The 20485-nt window shown below is 35.4% G+C and overlaps 1 protein-coding gene across 2 annotated transcripts in view; it reads left to right on the forward strand.

Moving 5' to 3' along the window:
* Positions 1-2824: 2824 nt before the first annotated feature.
* Positions 2825-20485, forward strand: part of LOC138694467 (uncharacterized) — a 29340-nt gene continuing 11679 nt past the window's right edge. For both annotated transcript variants that reach the window (XR_011330942.1, XM_069818209.1), the window contains exons 1-2: positions 2825-3258; positions 8297-8394. Coding sequence is in view for 1 of the 2 variants with exons in the window: in XM_069818209.1 (XP_069674310.1) it covers positions 3021-3258; positions 8297-8394 (336 nt within the window). In the remaining variant the exon portion in view is untranslated. The remainder of the gene's footprint in view (positions 3259-8296; positions 8395-20485) is intronic.

Consider the following 20485-nt stretch of genomic DNA (forward strand, 5'->3'; position numbering starts at 1 on the left):
AAGTGTGGCGTAGTAGCTCCAAACAAACAAGGAATACAGAAATGCTGGACTCGCTGCTTCAGGCTTTGGACATAGGAGAATTTAATAAAACAACTCTTAATAAAATGAAATTTTTTTTTGTCAAAACATTCGATACAGTTTAATAACAAGTGGGTTAAGTGTGGAAGACGGATGCATGAATTTTTTTAATTGAATCATCAGTGGTTAGATTGTGACTTAACATTCGCAGCAGAAATACATAGAAACATGAAATCGGACTGTGCAGAATTTACGAACAAATCGGGTTCAAGTAAGGTAGGCCAAAATTATTCTTTGGCGATAGTAGTTACAGGAGTAAGAGGCGGAAAGCTAAATCTTTTTCTCAGGGGCAAGGTTCCGGAGCTGTAATGTTAGCAGCTGAACTAGATCTTAAACATTTAGGGTAAAGAGATGCTGCTAACATTGTTAAAGAACTGTTCCTAGCTTCCCTTAAAAGAGCAACAAAAATAAAAAGCCAGGCAGTTATTCGAATCAAAACCGAAGCAAATTACTCCTGAACAGGCATTATCCTTCTATGTTAGTGCCAATCTTACGTACAATCAATATAAAATTGTGTACAACAATGCAAAAGAATTAGGATCACTGATATATCCTTCCTACTACATTTTACATCAGGCAAAAGAAGCATGCTACCCTCTAGAGGACAGTATTTCGATCACAGAAGTAAACGCAGAAATTAAATTACAGTCATTATTGGACCATACAGTTCATAGATTACCAAGTGTGTAAGAGGATGTTCTAAATAGTATTAGGACACCAATGAAAATAAATTCAAACAATATTTAAATCAAACAAGAGAACTGTACATTAATTTATATCCATGGTATTATATGGCAGTATCTGTTCATAAGATCCTGGTACATGGCCCAGAAATTGTAAGTAATTTCATGCTACAATAGGTCAACTATCGGAAGAAGCACAAGAGGCTCGCAACAAGGTCTGTAGAAGATACAGGCAGAATCATACTGGAAAGATGTCAAGAATCCATACTAACAGAGATATACTTTCTATGATGTTGATTTCAAGTGATCCTATCATCTCCAGTCTCAGAAAGTTTCGGCACACAACACATGTTGATTTATCACAACTATAAAGTTGCTTACGGAACCTGACATTCCCTTTAATGCTGGAGATAGTGAGAGTGATAATGAGTTTTAAGCATTTGTTGGTCTGAAAACATTCTCTTGCTTAGATATTACCTGTTTTAATTTAAATGTCAGTCAGTATTTTAATATATCCCTTCTTTATTATATTAATATTTTATTATTCATTTTATTTTGAGTTAGTATTATTGCCTTCTTACCGTCTTCATTCTTTTTTTAATATTTCTATTTCGTATTATGTTCTGTTTGTGTGATTCAGTCTGCTCTACCTCCATTTACACAAGAGTATTTATTTTCTGTTTATTCAATTATTATGTTTAGTGTGCTGTTATTATTAAAAAAAGGTAAAGGTATCCCCGTAATATGCCATGAAGGCACTTGGGGGGCATGGAGGTAGAGCCCCATGGTTTCCATGACCTCGGCACTAGAATGAGGTGGTGTGGTCGGCACCACGCTCTGACCGCCTTTTACCCCCGGGAAAGACCCGGTACTCAATTTTATAGGAGGCTGAGTGAACCTCGGGGCCGTTCTGAAAGTTTGGCAACGAGAAAAAATCCTGTCACCACCTGGGATCGAACCCCGGACCTTTCAGTCCGTAGCTCTACCAACTGAGCTACCCGGCGCTGTTATTATTATTATTATTATTATTATTATTATTATTATTATTATTATTATTATTATTATTATTACTACTACTACTACTATCATTATTAAATGTTACTTTTAAGTGTAATTTCATTCACTTATAAACTACTGGCTAACATGTCTTTATTTCCCCACTGCTGGACAATAATATTTTATATATTTTATTATGTTCTAAAGTGTGATGTATTGTGAAAATGTTTAAGATTCTAGATGTTAGATACAATATATGTGAGTTAAAATACAATAGGTTTTTCCATATCTGCTAAGACAGTGATTAAAATGTGTACGTGTCAGTATTATAATTGTCCGATAATTATCCCTCCAACACTTAACGCAAAATAATTATTTCTGGTTAAAGAAGTGATAAAATTATTTTTAAAATATTGAACATTACCTACAGTAATTTTTCTTTTCCAATTGCCCAATTTAAGAATATTCTATACCAATTCCAAAATGTAACATATTTTTTGTAATCCGTAGAGATTCGAACCGACATCCTCGCGAGTTCAGAAACCTCGCGCATCTGAAACTGTCTTCAAATGATAGAATAAGGGTAATCTCATGTTATTGTAACATAAAACATTACTACTCGTGCTTATAGACGCGACAAATATTTTTGGCCAGCTAGAATGGCGAAATTTCACACTGTGCGCCGCCTGGCACGGTCTTCTCCTTTAACAGACTGAGGATTTGAGGAAGCTACTCCATGTTACAAAATATCCAAACACACGCTTCATTTCAAAGAACTAAAAACAATATGTCTAATGAGTCATAGTGCTATATTTCAAATTCCAAGTGCAACTTACAATAATAATAATAATAATAATAATAATAATAATAATAATAATAATAATAATAATAATAATACTGTAATGATAAAAACAATAGCCTCAGAATCCGCCATTAGAAAAAAATCTTTGCGAACTCTGCAAAATTTCGCGAACCCCGGGGTTCGCGAACCACAGTTTGGGCAACGGTGCTTTAGAGCGAACGGACACTCGCACGAGATTGCTTCGCGAATGTTGGAGTCACACGAGTGGAGTGAGCGCGCATGTGCGTGCGCTCTCACAGGCCGCTGAACATACTCAAGGACGCCGTGTGCGTGCTGGAGTGTGTGCGTGCATGCATGCGTGCTAGGCGGCTGTATTTTCAGCTGGGTCGCGTTCTACCGTTACAGACCAGCAATAAGAGAGCTCCTGTGTTAGTTGTGTTACATTGATCTTGGTTGTTACAATGGATTGGCCTAATGATTTGTGCTTGGATTTAATCGATTTGTACAAAGAACACCCCGTACTGTGGGATCAGAAACATCCTTCACACTATTCAAAGAAACGGAAGATAGAGGCGTGGGATATTATTGCAATGAAGTTGGGTGTCGATATGCAGTCTGCACAGAAAAAGATGATGAGCCTCCTTGGCTCTTTCCGCGCCCAGAAAAGTAAAGGAAGGAGATCCATAGAAACAGAGCAAGGTATGTAAATATTCTTCATTACCTACTTCCTCCCCGTCGTCGTCATATTATCTTCATCTATCATGTAGTAGATTTTTACCTGTTATGGTTTCGCTTTACACATTGTAGGTTTTTTAGGCTTATTCCAGTGGGTTGCATTAGACTAATTACAGTAATAATTTGCATTTGATTTTGCAAGCATTTATTTTCACGTAGTTATCTTTTCAGTTGAAGACTACAGTAATTTTTGTACAAATGTTTTACTTTGTTCACATTTAATTCCTCCAAAATACCTCTTGTGGTAGAAACATTGTAAGGTAAGCGATTTTCTTCGAAGATTGTATTGTATTGTATTTCTTAACATTCCATGATATTCATACATTGCTTCACAGCTAGAATATGGAACAAGTTAAAAAACTGAATACTACTATAAAGTCTTCATTTATAGTCACAGTCTAGTTGAAATATATACAGAAGAGATTTAGAATATAGTAGTACAACACAAAGTATTAGTATCAATTTCATGAATCGTTGCTGAATGTCATGAATTCACCTACAGAATAGAAGCGTGAGAAATTAGGTACCTAAGGTAATTTAATCTTATAATCAACAAATTTGGATCAACTATTCATAAATAAATGTATAATTTGGCCCTAAATAATCTTATGTTTTGAGTTTCATTTTTTAATTCGATAGGAAAGCTATTAAAAATTTTTACTGCCATATAAAGCACTCCTTTTTGATAGCACGATAGACTTGCCGAGGGATTATGAAAGTCATTTTTTACGCTTATTTATGCTATGAACTGTTGATTAGTTACGAAGTTTCCACGATTACATACGAGGAAGATTATTAATGAAAAAATATACTGACAAGCCATGGGAATTATTTGTAGTTTTTTAAAAATAGTCCTACACGATTCCCTAGATTTGGGACCTACTATTATTCTAATTACTCTTTTTTTGCAGTAGGAATATACTGTTACTATCTGTGGAATTTCCCCAGAATATTATTCCAAAACTCATTACAGAGTGGAAGTATGCAAAGTATATTGTTTTAAGGTATTGTTATTTACTACCTTTTGCATAGATCTAATAGCAAAACATGCTGAATTTAGTTTGGGGGTAATTTCTTTAATATAATTTTTTCAGTTTAACACATTATCGATTTTTAAGCCAAGAAATTTGATTGTTGTTGCTTCTTATAGGGACCTGTTTTTAATTACTGCGCTTGAAATTTACGAGGTTGAATTTGGACAGTATTTAAATTGAATTATGTTACTTTTGTTACAATTTAATATTAATTTATTGACTATGAACCAGTCAAATATTTTGAAGAGAATTTCCTCTGTTAAAAATTGGAATTTGTTGGAGTTATTGGCTGTAATTACTATACTTGTGTCATCTGCAAATAAAATGGGATGACCTATATCTTTTATTAGGGAGGACAAGATTATTTACGAACACTAGGAAAAAATAGGGGACCTAATATTGATCCTTGAGGAATTCCATTATTAATACTTCTCCATGTCGAGGTAGATTTCATAGCTATATTGATTTCGACTTTCTGTTTCCTATCTGTGAGATATGACTGAAACCATTGGTGTGCAAAGCCTTTAATTCCATAATAATCTAATTTGTCTAGTAGCATTTTATGATTTATACAGTCAAATGCTTTGGATAAATCACAGAAAATTCCTCCAACTTGTAATTTTTTATTAACTGCCTCCAGAATTTTGTCAGTTGAACTAAATGTTGCATTTTTCTGTGTCTTTATTTTTTGTAAATCCAAACTATTCTGGGACTAAAATGTTGTATCTTTCTAGATGATTATAATCTTTTATATATTACTTTTTCAAAGATTCTGGAGAAGATGTCTTTTCTGCAGCGTGTAACCTTCTTTTGTCTGCAGACTTAATTATCCAGTGCTGATTTCATTTATATTGATATCAGTTATAATTCTGTAGGCTAAATATTAAACGTGATTTGTTCCTGCATTAACGAGACTTTAAAATCTTGATTTATAACTTCTATAAGTAGTGCAATACAATTTTTATGCACTTTCTTAAAGCATAGGGAAAATGAAGTGGTTGTTAGAATGAAACTTGACGTCAAAAATGGTTAAAATGGCGACACGTTGCTACTAGAGAAACAGCACAGGATGTTGGGATGAATGTAGACGTACTCATATAAAAGCAGCCTACATCTCGGAAAATATAATAATACAACTTCCGGTTTTCGTCATTGCAAAAGGAATATTTCAAAGTTTTATTCATACTACCCTGCTCAAGCGCATGCACCAGCTGACGGCCGTGACCGAGCTCAGTAACATTGTCGACACCGCAGGAGAAGTTTGCATTCGTGTTGTGGCTAGTCGAGTCTAGGGCTGGGGACGGAGCGGTTCGGTTCGGAGCAGTTACTGTGACGTCATTACTCGGTTGAACCGGGTACAGAACCTATAATATATGTAGGTCTAGTACAGAACAGAGTACAAATTTGTGGCGGCAGATTTAAAATTTAGATAGATTGAGTCGATTTTAGAACGTACTTTGAAAGTGAAACCAAGCGTGTTTAAAAGCGTTGTAGTAAAGCGCTTTCGCTTTACCAATTGACGAGAAAAAAAACTTCTCTTCATTACAAAATGGCTGTTGCAAATTTCATTTCCGTGATTACAACTATTTGCGGAGTTATTTTGTATGAAAGGCCTATCTAACTTTCAGTGTTGTTATATATATATGACAGACGAAATAAAAGTGATAAAATAATTTATAATATTAACAGCTAATAAATTAACATGTGAGGTAAACGTTAAACGCTGCAGCTAAGTAAAAAAGAATATAGAAAGAAATGGGCTCCATGAAGCGCTGCCTAAAACACTTAAAAATAACACACAGAATTATTTACTATTACGGAAAGTGGATAAAATAATCAATAAAACGTGGAATCTTAAACTGAAAAACATAATGTTTATTTATTTTATAACTTTACTAGCCTTCACTACAACCATTTTCTCTTTCGTGAATAGTAATATTATTAATAAATTAAAGTAATTAGGTAACATAATTCGTAGAAATAAATACAAATAAAATGATGACTGATGAGGTAATACAAATCTAATAAACACAAATAGAAGAAAAATATAATGCACTTCCTTTTTTTAACATAACTTAATATTAATCAAACACTCTAATATTATGATGATGATGATAATAATAATAATAGTAATAATAATGATAATAATAATAATAATAATAATAATAATAACAATAACAATACTTATGGCTTTTAAGGAACCCGGAGGTTCATTTCCGACCTCACATAAACCCGCCATCGGTCCCTATTCTGAGCAAGGTTAATCCAGTCTCTATAATCATATCTAACCTCCCTCAAATACATTTCAATATTATTCTCCAATTTACGTCTCGGCCTCCCCAAAGGTCTTATTTCCTCCGGCCTCTCAACTAACACTCTATATACATTTCTGGATTCGCCCATACGTGCTACATGCCCTGCCCATCTCAAACGTCTGGATTTAATGTTCCTAATTATGTCAGGTGAAGAATAAAATGCGTGCAGTTCTGCGTTATGTAACTTTCCCCATTCTCCTGTAACTTCATCCCTCTTATCCTCAAATATTTTCCTAAGCATCTTATTCTCAAACACCCTTAACCTCTGTTCCTCTCTCAAAGCGAGAGTCCAAGTTTCACAACTATATAGAACAACCGGTAATATAATTTTATTGTTTTATAAATTCTAACTTTCAGCTTTTCTGAAAGCTGTCTGGATGATAAAAACTTCTCAACCGAATAATAACAGGCATTTCCCATATTTATTCTGCGTTTAATTTCCTCCCGAGTGTCATTTATATTTGTTACTGTTCCTCCAAGATATTTGAATTTTTCCAGCTCTTCAAAGGATAAATTTCCAACTTTTAGGGGAGAGTCGGGTAGTATCGGACATCGGGTAGTTTCGGACAGTGCGTTTCTTTCATCTGCCACTATATGGTAGTACTTGAATGGCATGGTTACGTTTCTCTATGCGACATCACAGAAACGTAACCATGTCAATCAGGTACTATCATCGTTTGGTAGATGAAATAAACTCACTGTCCGATATTACCCGATGTCCGATACTACCCGACTCTCCGCTATATTTCCATTTCGTACAATATTCTGGTCACGAGACATAATCATATACTTTGAATTTTCGGGATTTACTTTCACACCTATCTCTTTACTTGCTTCGTGTAAAATTCACGTGTTTTCCCTAATTTTTTGTGGATTTAGTCACGTCATCAGCATAAACAAGGAGCTGATGTAACTCGTTCAATTCCATACTTTCTCTGTTATCCTGGATTTTAATATTAGTAATAATAGCAATAATAATGCTATTATTATATTATATAATAATATAATATAATAATAGTAATAATAATAATAATAATAATAATATTATTATTATTATTATTATTATTATTATTATTATTATTATTATTATTATTATGTAGAGTAATATGTTCAGACTGTCAGTGTTCATTAGGCCCACTTGAGAGGTCATATAATAGGATGAACTCTTCTTCAATACTAGAGGCCTTTCAGCCCGCCTTAGGGATAAGGAAATAATTTGTCCTGCAGCAGAAAATATTTAAATACAACAGTACCTACGTTGTTGTTTACTAGAATTAACTAAAACACGTAAACTCTGTTTGAACGTTTGAACTGACCGGTAACGGCTACGGTTAACCGAGTAACTTCTGTGCTCCGATGCCAAGCACATAAACCGATAGAACCGAGTAACTCAACAGTTCTACTCGCTCCGTCCCCAGCTCTAGTCGAATCGTTTTAGAACGCAAATGGATATGAATCTCCACCACGGAAAAGCATTCGTTTCTGAGACAAGAAACTTAGGACTATAGGAAATCTGTTTTTGTTCAGGATACCTTTGAGCTGGACACACTGTGTAATATCATTTGCTATTATAGCTGTAAAGTTTTTGTTATCTAACATCAGCTAGTCTGTTTACAGATAACTATAAATGTGTTTCTACATATTTATTTACAGGAAGGAAGGATGTTTACGTTTCTAAGTGGTTTGGTTTTGATAGAATGAGATTCTTATTGGATAAAGATGATTTCCGCAGCACCATGGACATAGAATGTGTAAGTATACAATATATATACCTTATTGTTCGGGGAAAGTGGGAAGTTTTCCAGAGTATTTCTATCTGTTTTTGTGCTGTCAAATATGAATATATATATATATATATATATATATACATATATACAGTAGCGTGTAAATTAATCCGAACAACGTAATTACTTATGCAAAAACACTCAAGCGGGATAAAAAAAAAAGGATCTAAGACATACCTCAGTAATCTATGTGGCCTCCCTTGTTCCTAATAACAGCTCTGAGACGATTTGGCATGGATTCCACTAATTTCCCACAAATATTCTTCATTTCTTCATCGTGAAACCATACACCAATGAGGGCAGAAATCATCTTCTCCTTTGTAGAACAATCCATTTTTTGCATTCTTCTTTTGCAAATTGACCACAAGTTCTCAATGGGGTTGATGGGGGTGAGTTGCCTGGCCAGGGGAGTACCTGAATATTCTTCTTGTTGAAGAATTCTGTAGTTTTTCGAGATGTATGGCATGGTGCCAGGTCTTGTTGGAACACACCTCTGCCATCCGGAAATGATTTTTGCAGCTGGGGTACGATTCTGGTTTCCAATAAGTGAATATATTTGTCAGAATTCATCATTCCCTTGATAGGTATTAATGCTCCAGGCTCTTCATGTGTAAAACAACCCCAAAACATTACTTTAGGGGGGTATTTGGGTGCTTGTTGGAGATGAGCTGCTGTTACTTTTTTGGATCCTTTCCGTACGTAAGAAACACGGTGGCCGTGGACCTCGAAATGAGACTCATCGGAAAAAAGTACATTCTTCCAGTCATTCACTGTCCAGTGTTGATGTAATTTTGCCCACATTAAGCGTTTTTTGCACATAACAGGGGTTAGCAGTTGCTTCTTAATAGGCTTACGAGCCCTTCTTCCAGCTTCCAAAAGCCTATGCCGCACTGTTGTGACGTGAATATTCGCCCCAGTGGTAGCCATTAACTCGCGGGTTAAGTCGACAGCAGTTAGTCTAGGATTTAATTTACTTTTCCTGACAATCAAACGATCATCTGCAGGTGAAGTCTTCCTTTTCCAGCCACAGTTTCCTTTTTTCTGGGGTGTGATGGATCCAGTCTCCCTGTATCATTTTATGATCGAATTAACAGTAGCCAAACCGATGTGACATTCTGCAACAATTTGCCTCTGTGTCATAGAAGAATGCTCTGCTAATGTTATAATTTTAGACCGTTTTCGTGGAGTTGTATCCATTTGTGAAGACGACAGAATGTAGACAGGATTGCTTAGTTATTTCAGAATATTTAAATTTTCAAAATCTATATTTGAGGAGTGGTGGGGGCTTCTCATTGTGAATATAAACTAAATTGTACAGTAGTTTGTTACATAAGCTGGACATTTCTTATTATCATTAATACAGTATTAATAAAGTCTTAAAAATTATTCTCCTGGCGGTTGTTTTATTTGCAAAGTGTTGCTAGAATCATCGTAATTTTAAATTCGTAATTACAATAATTTGTAAAACCACACATTTATATGCGTAACTCAGACCCTAGCCTTTCTAATCAATACATCTTTGTGATTATTGTACCTGATTAAGTTCTGAAAAGGATTTAAGGATTTTAGCACAGCTCTTGCGATTAGTTTGTCATATGAAATAAGATGAGGTTTGTAAAATCTTTGTTGCCGCTCTCATGTTCCAACATTGCAGTACGCTATTTTAAACCGCTTAAGGATTTGAATGCATATCTTGCGATGTGTTTTCATAATATGAAATTATGAAATAAGGTGAAGTTTGTAATGTCTCTGGTTTTTTCCTCGCTCATGTTTGAACATTGCACAATAGTAGTCGGTATTGTCCACACCTGTGGAGTAACGGTTAGCGCGTCTGGCCGCGAAACAAGGTTGCCTGGGTTCGATTCCCGGTCGGGGTAAGTTACCTGGTTGAGGTTTTTTTCGGGGGTTTCCCTCGCCCAATATGAGCAAATGCTGGGTAATTTTCGGTGCTGGACCCCGGACTCATTTCACCGGCATTATCACCTTAATCTCATTCAGACGCTAAATAACCTGAGATGTTGATACAGCGTCGTAAAATAACCTACAAAAATTAAAAAAAAAAAAAAAAAAAACTTGTCGGTACTATGAACATATGCGTTTTTTTAATATACTAGCCATACTCAGGCGCTTCGCTGCGCTTTCTAAAAACAGATTTGATTTTCTCAGAATGGCTCAGTAACTTAGGGTACGTTAGGAATTAAGACTTTTTTAATAACAACTTATAATCGACTCCCATTAGAATGCAGTTTTACCAAATTCTCGGTGTTTTAAGAAATGTTTAAGAAACAACTTTTTTTTGACAAGATTATATTTATTTTATTCCGTTGGTTTATTTATATGATGGTTTCATACTTTTTCTTCTTTCTCCCTAAAACTTCAGTGATACTTCACTGTTCTTATTTATTTATTTTCTTTCTTTATTTCTTGTCATGTTTTATGTTTTTCACAGACTGTATCTTAGGAAAGGAACTGGCCACCCTACCCCATTATCTCCTGGACTGGTTGCCTCATAAGTGCCTTGTTGATAACACTTGTGAGGTTCAAACCTGTCTTCGGACAGTTGACATTTATTTATATTACGTTGTACAACATATTAATTATCTGATCTTGCATAGCCCCTGAATATAAGTTTCACTCCATTGGGCATACTCAATAAATAAATCGCAGAATATGTTTTCATTTTATTATATCAGCCTGATTGAGGCGGCAAAGATATAAAAGGCATTGCTATTTTAAAACTCATATATTATCTAGTTAAATATCGGCTCTATATAAATTTTGTTCAGAGTAAGACTTATTGGAAACATTTTTGAAGCAACTTTTGTTGTGTAATATTATCCTAAAAATCAATAATAAGCGAGATATTTCGATTTATTTTCTTCAGTCCCCCTTATAACCCCTCTTTTAAAGAAAGTATTTTGAATGTCATATAGTCTAATCTAAGTGGGATCTAACTTATTTTACTTACCAATTTTCGTAGAAACTGGTTCAGCCATTATCGTGTGAGAAGGTAACAAATGGACATACAAACAAAAATGTCAAAAATGCTATTTTAGGTCTCATAACCGTTCATATTTAATACCAATTATGTTTGTGAAAGCGAAAATTACCAGAAGAATTTAGGTTACAGTTTTATCATTAGTATAGATTTTGTTTCATTTATATACAGAGTGATTCACGAGGATTTACCGTCCTTTACGGGGCTTATTTCAGAAGACATTCTGAGCAAAAAAGTTATAGAAACATGGGTCCTATTCTCAATATTTAAAGAGTTACGTTTCGTTATTGGAACGCATTGCTGTGAACGCGTGATCTTGGCCAACGTGCAGTCAGCAGCCAGCGCGAGCGCCATGGAAATCAAAGATAGCCGTATGCAGTTACGTAGCGCGACGAGTGCCGTTCACAAGCGTGCGGCCAAGTGTACTCAAACGGACGGCAACATTTTTTAAAATGTGCTGTAAAATCTCCAAGACTGTAAATTAGGATGCAAAATTGAACTGCAAATAATTAAGTCGGTTGAAGTGGTGTGATTTGTAATAATTGTTGTGATAAGTGCATAAGAATAATGTAATTTTCTAGTTAAAAATAGAAAAAGATGTCTGTACGAAGCAACTAAGGAGTTCACAGCACATTTTTAGCTTTATAATACTTGGCAATTTAAGAAATGATACTTCTGAATGGTTCATTCTCTATTTGTATTATTCTTTTACCTTCAAACTAAAGAAAAAACGTATTTTACAAACAAATTTAAATTAGTGTAACTCTGAAAATATTGAGAATAGGAACTATATGAATTTTCTGCTCAAAATGTCTTCAGAAATAAGCTCCGTAAAGGACGGTAAATCCTCGTGAATCACCCTGTATACGTATATTTTTGTGAATGTTTAGTAATATTAATAACAAGAGAAAATACCTATATTCAATACTGTGCGTAACTTTGCAAGATATGTGCCTTACAATCTTATGCAGCTAAAACATAAACGCGTAGGGAGAGGAGGAACTAAGGAGAAAGGCACCGAACATATGCAAGGAAGGGTAAAGATTGAACAAACCCGAAGGGAGCTTCGGTTCTACAGAGACTCGGTAAACTTGAACCGAACATAAGGCCTCTGACCGGTTTTCAACAGACTCTGTTATTTTACTTTATATGCTTCATTTCCACTTACTTCTGGATGCCTAAGGAGTAGGGCGAAGTTCGTAGTATCTTGATATCCCTTCTCAAGTTCGAACATTGCACGACAATAGTATGTACAGTCATTAAAGAGAGTAAATCTCATCTGGCACTGGTAATCTAGCGAAATAATAACTTATAGAATAAAGTGAACACTGTTTGTGTTAGTTTACTATGGAATTTTCTAAGGAATTTTATATTTTGTAGACTATCCATTATGTAGGAAATAGGTACACGTGGTTGCTATTAGGACTACAAAAATTGCATAAAGTATGCTCAGTAAAATAAAATTGAAAATGAATATTAAACATTAAAATATAAATACAATATTACATCAACTATTTGAAAGATTCATATGCTTTATTGGAATGAATTACACTGTATATCCTCAAATTTTTAAACGAAAAACTTATTTATATTTTCTGCAAAAGAATATTTTAGTTGAGAAAACTTTTTCTACGTCACATGACGTGACAAGGGCAAACTTAGAACCACGGGATGTATAGTACATACATTATATAAGCATATTTTCGTATTTCGCAAGACCTACTAATGCATTGTGAATATTATATTTTTTAGAACATTTCTAAGTTTTCCCTGAATCACCAAAAATATTTCATCTTCAGTTTCATTTCCGACCATGGACAATTTCTCCTCGAGTCGGATGGCTTCAGTCATTTTTATGGTCCTTGGCTCTAGTTGCATGGTTTTTTGAAAGGTTTTTGAAGTTGTATTCAGTGAACGAATTTCTTAGTAGCTGTTCCGAGACGAGGCGTTTGACTTCTCTAATTACTGAAACAGCTGCTGCATCGTCAAGTACGTTCATTATTTTTATTATTTGAATTATTATTTGTTCAACCCACACTATGACGCAACAAAAGATGCACTTATCTCTTCGACTGCACTCAAACTGCAGGTACCAGTACGCCGCTACTCTACGTACAGTTGTGGGCTGACAGCTCTTCCTATGGAGCAGAATCGTTCGCTTACGAACGTGGACATATTCAATACCTTAGTTATACACCAGTGGTGTTCAATCTTTTTTGCTGGCGTACCTCCAAACTGAATTGCAATAAATATAAAGTAAAATATAACACAAGACTATAATTGATGTTGCATCCAAATAATTAATATTATTATTATTGTAATACATACAATAGTTATCAATAGTTATTAATGCAATAACCAAAACAAACAAGCACGAATTAAGATATACAGGAAATCAAACCTACTACAACCACAGACACAATTCATAAAACCATCTCATACAACATAAATATGCAGGTTTCCGTACAATGACACAGATTAATTAACATACCAATGAACGACAACTATATTGAAGAACTAAATATAATAAAATATATAGCACAATACAACGGTACAACCCTAATATAATAGACACTCTAATAAAAAAGGCAAAACAAAAACATAACAAGCCAACACAAACAACACACGAGAATAAATACATAACATTAACTTATCACAATACCAACACACACAAAATCGCAGCTTCATTCAAAAAAGTAAAATACAAGTTAGCATATAAAACAAATAATACACTACAGAAATATCTAAACAATCACATTAAACAAACAAATAAATACAATAAATTCAATAAGAGTTTACAAATTAAAATACAAAAGCTGTCCAGATTTCTACATAGGACAGACTGGAAGATCATTCCAAATAAGATACAATAAGCACATTAAAGCAATAACCAAATCATACATCACATCAAATTACGCAGAACATATTGCTAACAACAATTACAACTACAATAACATAGAATCAGATATGGAAATATTACACATCACACCAAAAAGTCCACAATTAAATATATTAGAACAATACAAAATCTACAAGCACACAATAGCATATCCACAACATATACTTAATACACAATTACAATTATTCAACATACATATATTATCTGATTTAATAATGCACAATATAGAAACAACTCCCCACCACCATAACCAGCACATTCCCAGCACTGATGATACAATAGCCGAAAATCAAGACTAGCTGGAGCCGCTGTAGTTCGAGAGACACTAATGATGACACTACACCAGTGTTGTACATGTACCGTCAGTCAGTGAGGTTTATTACCTTTTTAATATTTTTAAAGTTTTAATTTTTAAGAAAGTTTCATATTTTTAATAATAATAATAATAATAATAATAATAATAATAATAATAATAATAATAATAATAATAATGAATTATGTAAAATGTTATTGAAGCTAGGAAAACAAGGGTCCATGTTGTAAAAGAAAATATGTAAACTACAATAAATCAGCAAGACTACTTACGTAGTCAGTGGAATGCATACCCCCAGGGTACACGTACTATAAATTGAATGCCACTAATATGCGTAAAAGTGACTAAACTTCCGGGTCTTAATGAAATCAGATTGAGTCTTCAGTCTGTGATCAATGATGTGACAAATCAATTAGAAACGCGTTTCATGGCTTAAAGATTAGTGAATATGCTAGATCATCCCCGGACATAAGAGGGGAAGTTAAAGGGACGAAGGAAACCTCTCCCATGTCCTTTCCGCTTACATCGTCTTATAAACAAACGCAGAGTAAGGCTCTGTACATCAATGGTGGATTTTAGGCGACCAGCGAGAGCCGAAAGTTCGTAAAAGCCTTATACAATCAGCCCGTCACTGACTTCCTGTCCGCTCGTACCGCATCAAAACATAACATTCTCAGCCGGGAAAGATGGAGTGGGGAATTCAGGGGTGATCTGTAGTGACTCAAATGAGTTAATAACGCCCAGATCTGTGCTAGACGAACTTGAAACAGTTTTTCTGGCAATACTACGGAATGAAATTCTCAGAGGGTGCCCAAAAAATGTATACACACTTTGAGAGGAGATATCTATTTAATATATTTCAAAGTTGAACCGAAAAACAACAGTAATGTGTAGTATGATGTCCTGTAAACAGATGAGACTCACATACGTTATGCTAGCGTTGCTGCGCGACAGGTAAAACAACAATAACAACGGAGCCAAGATTATCGTTTGAACAGCGGAAAGCAATTTTGAAGTGGATTGGAGAACCGAGAATGTTGAAGTTCAACGGCAATGGAGACGTGAATACAGAACAGAATCACCAACGCGATTAAAATTGCACGCATTCGTGACAAATTTGAGACTCATGGTACTGTATGCGGTGTTTACAAGGGCAGATCTGGGAGACCTCGCACATCAACAAGCCCCGCGTTCTCAGCTATGGTTTTGGAACGTTTTGAGCACTCACCACAGAAATCTACAAAGCAATGTGCACGTGAGATTGGGATTAGCAGAACCAGCGTACGTCGTATTATTAAAACAGCAAAGTTGAAAGTTTTCATCCAAAGACTTTTGCATGCATTAAATGAAGATGACCCTGATCGGAGAATGCAGTACTGTAAGTGGTTTCGGAACATGGTGCAAGAGGATGAGGCCTTCGTAGGGAAAATTGTTTAGTCCGGTGAGGCACAATTTAAGTTGAACGGGACTGTTAATCAGCATAACTGTGTCTACTGGTGTGCAAACACTCCACATGTTTTTGTGGAAAAGGCTGTTAATTTACCTGGAATTAATGTTTGGTGTGGGTTGTCATCTAGGAGTTTAATTGGACCATTCTTTTTTTATGGAACAGTAATTGGCCAAGTGTACCTGAACATGTTACGCACATCCGTCTTATCCGCCATTCGTACACTCTATGGAAATGAGAAATTTTACTTCGAACAGGATGTTGCACCACCACATTACCATCGATATGTACGTGCGTACCTTGATGACAATTATCCAGGACACTGGATAGGACGAAGAGGTCCGATTGATTTTCCACCGTGTTCTTCGGATCTAACTCCGTTGGACTTTTACCTATGGGGGACTCTCAAGAATGTTGTATACCGCAGTAAACCAGCTACACTGGCAGCACTTCGGAAAGAAATTGAAACGCATGTGCTGCAATCACTGAGAACACTTTCGCAAACTTGGTCGAACAGTAGTTCAACGTACTCAGAAGTGTATCGACGCCCATGGTGGACATTTTGAGCAACTGTTGTGGTTAGTGCTCATCATTTTCTGTTTGTGTGAATTCAGCTTTGTTATGTAACATAGTTTTTTCTTTGCTTGAAGTGTGTATACATTTTTGGCACCCTCTGTATTTAATGCAGTGAGTAAACTTCTGCAGAGTGAAAAATTTAATTTATCTGTAACAGTTAAGATTTTGAAGTCTTTAATTGCCTTCATTAAGGAAAGGAGGTTGTTTTGATGATTATGAGTCCAAAGCAAAGGCGAAATCATTTGTAACACGACACACATAAGCGTCACACAAAACTATAATGAGAAACTTAAGAGAAGAAAAGGCTTAGAATAGAGACATTCTTTCAGATAATAGATAATCTGTTTTATAACTTAGAACTTCGAAGTGAAGCTTATGTAGAACATTTGGAGAGTTTTTTTAATCTGCATGTGTTGGATACCTAGTTCAGAAATATAAGTACAGGGCAATTACAAATGATTAATCAGATTTTTTAAGTAAAATATTTGCGAAAACTATGGATGCAATATGCTTATGCTAATCATGAATCTAAAAAAAAAAAAAAAAAAAAAAAAAAAAAAAAACCTTTACTTTTCCATTATTGTAACTCTGGCGCGTGTAGACAGACGGCAGCACAAGCTGTTATTCAGCAGAAATTGTTCGCAGTTTTGGAATATGAGAAGTAATTTTCCTTTGTTACCGTACAGCGTGCGCTCCGGAGACAATACCCTGGAACACCGTCAGGTCACCAAAGCATTCTGCGATGGCATCGTCAATTTAAGGCAACTGATACTGTGAGTAAAGGTAAAAGCAGTGGACGCCCAAGCGTTTCTAATGAAACAGTGGCGCGAGTGACGGTGAGTTTCATTCTCAGCCCTCAGAAATCAACATACCGCGACAGTCGGGAGTTTGATATTCCGCAACCGACTGTATGAAAATTTTACGAACTCGATTGCGAATGAAACCGTACCGCATACAGTTAATGCAAAATCTAAAACCGGAAAACCTCGTCAAACGATATGAGTTTTGTAATTCCATGCAGGCCGCTATGGAGGAGAAAGATGGTTTTGAGGACCTTCTAGTGTTTAGTGACGAGGCTTGAATGGCAAAGTTAATCGCCATAATGTACACATCTGGGGCACTGAAAAACCACGTTTGGCAGTGCAACATGAACGAGTTTCTCCAAAAGTGAATGCATTTGCTGTAGTGTCTAAATCACGGAAACAACTGTGACCGGTATGTCATTCCTCGATATGCTGCAACAATGGTTGTTTCCTCAAGTGACTGAGGATTCCAATAACTTCATATCCCAACTCGATGGGGCGCTGACCCATTGGCACGCGTCGCTACCTGAACACAGAATTCCCTCGCCGTTGGATTGGGCCAGGGACCGTCAAGTGACTACACTCTCGTGCGTACGTACAAACCCTCAAGCCCTGACGTACGGCTGCGGGCAAGGGTAGTTGCTTCCACAGTGGCGGAGCTAAGAACTTGTATGTGAACCGAATTTGTGATAAGAATATAAATTAATTTCAGCTTTTAATTGAAGCACGCTTTCACTGTTAATTGCACTATACTGAAAAAAAGTACTCTATACAATTTTGTACAGTTAACTATATACGAAACAAATTTTTGCATGTTTGCACAATAATGAAACAAAACAAAATATACACTTTTATACAGATTAATATACTGTTTGTCTTCTTCTCATTGCTATACAATTCAATTAACAAAATAAAACAACAGTACAAATGCTGTTATTCAAATACAATTCTCTAATAATAGTACTTTTTCTTAAATATCAGAGATCCGGGCGATTTTTGCAGTTTTCTGTTAGTAAGCAGCTATTTAATTCTCGGAGCTATTGTTTTAGTACCACCCAATTGCAAACATGCTTTCAAGTGTTCATCACTTAGTTGTTTCTGTGACGTGACTTTGTAAACTTCATTAAACAAAACAGTGTTTCGCATACGTAGGTTGTCCCGAACATTCACAACGTTCTTGCAGCAAGATTGTACTGTTTAGGAAACCTTTCTCGTGGAAAACAAGTATAAAAATGGTTAATACTTTTTGTTTTGATACTTATCCTTTAGCTCAATATCGCTTTATAAATCAAATATTTCTAATTGTAGTTCAGCAGGAATATCCAGGACACTCACTGAAAAAGATATTGCAGATATCTTAAATTGTTGTTCAAGTTCTCTAATATCCTCAAATCTACGTTCGAAACCTTCGCACAATTGTGGCATTATTCTTATATATTCTTTCATGTCCAAGGCTTCTAACAGGTTTCCCATGTACATCCATAAATAAGACAGTTTCATTTCTAAGTGCGAGAAAACGTTCCAGAATTTTTCCTCGACTTAACCACCTTACCTCGGTATGGTAGAGTAAATCCCCATACTGTTAATACCATCAAACAGTGCCCTGAAGTCCCTGTGATTGAGTCCTTTAGACCTTATGAAATTAATTGTTTCTTATAACAACATCCATTACATTGCTAAGGTTCATGTTTTTAGCACATAAATATTCCTGGTGCAAAATGCAGTGCACCGGTGTCCCCAAGCGACCTGGATAGGTTCCACCACTGACAGACTGCAGTGTACAACTGTACTGCCCGCAGTGGAAGCCGTAAGCAGCCCTGTACGCCCTCTCGCGATCTTGACTCGACTTGGCGGAGCCTGGATTGGGCGATGTGCTGAAGATGACCTAGCGTTGTTACAGTGGCCTCCTAGATCCCCCGACCTAACGGTCTATGATTTTTTTCTCTGAGGGTGTGTAAAAGACATAGTGTATGTGCCACTACTACCAGCAACTTTCGTTGAGTTCAAGGATCGCATTACAGATGCATTTATGATCATTACTAGGGATATGCTACGCGCGTATGGGACGAACTTCAATATCATATCGATGTGTGTCGTGTAACGAGTGGAAGTCACATCGAACACTTGTGAAGGTGTGCCCGAAACTTGGACAGTTTCTGTTTATTTTGTTGTATAATACATTATTCTAAGTGTTATATTTTTATTTATGCAGTCGCTTAAAACCTGATGAATCATTTGTAATTGCCCTGTATTATGAAAACCTTGCAAGTTTATATAACAGAGATCTTATTTCTGCAGAGCTGATATCTGAATGTCATCACTTAGTTGCATGTCTTCATGAATATGAAATCTTTGCAATAATATGCATAAACTTTACAGTTACATGGAAAATGAGAATTAATTTATCAATATTCCACAATACAGAAATTACTATGAGAATTTTTCTGACGTTGTTTCTTACCAGTGCTTCTGAAGAGCGTTCTTTTTCAAAGCTAAAATAATTAATAAAAGATTAATTAAGAAATCGTATGGCACAACTAGGCTTACATCATTTAAGATTGATGAAATTTTGACAGAGATTAATTTTGAAGACACAATGTACGATTTTTCCTCCTATGTACCGAAAAGTTATTTTCTAGAGATTAGTTTTAAGAGAAAGATGTTAATAAATATGTGACTATAAGTGAAGTTCGTCTCTGTGTTCAGAATCAAAAAGGGGAGTTATTATTGTAGTTGCTATTATTATTATTATTATTATTATTATTATTACTGCTATTACTATTTTTTTCAAGAGGCCGAATTATTAGTTTCGTTGGTTGGGGGGCCATACCATTCTTCAATCGTACCTGGGAACGTTTCTCGTAATGTCTGCCATTCATAAAGATCTGCTTCTCACCATATAGATCGTAATCTTAATTTATCTTCAAATCTTTTTCTTTTTATTTACAGTCAGCTCTGGATATAGTGAACTCGGTTATAGTGAACATTCGGCTATAGTGAACCTAAATCGATGGTCTCGACC

This window comes from Periplaneta americana, chromosome 2, assembly GCF_040183065.1.
Source record: "Periplaneta americana isolate PAMFEO1 chromosome 2, P.americana_PAMFEO1_priV1, whole genome shotgun sequence".
In the NCBI taxonomy this organism is placed as follows: Eukaryota; Metazoa; Arthropoda; class Insecta; order Blattodea; family Blattidae; genus Periplaneta; species Periplaneta americana.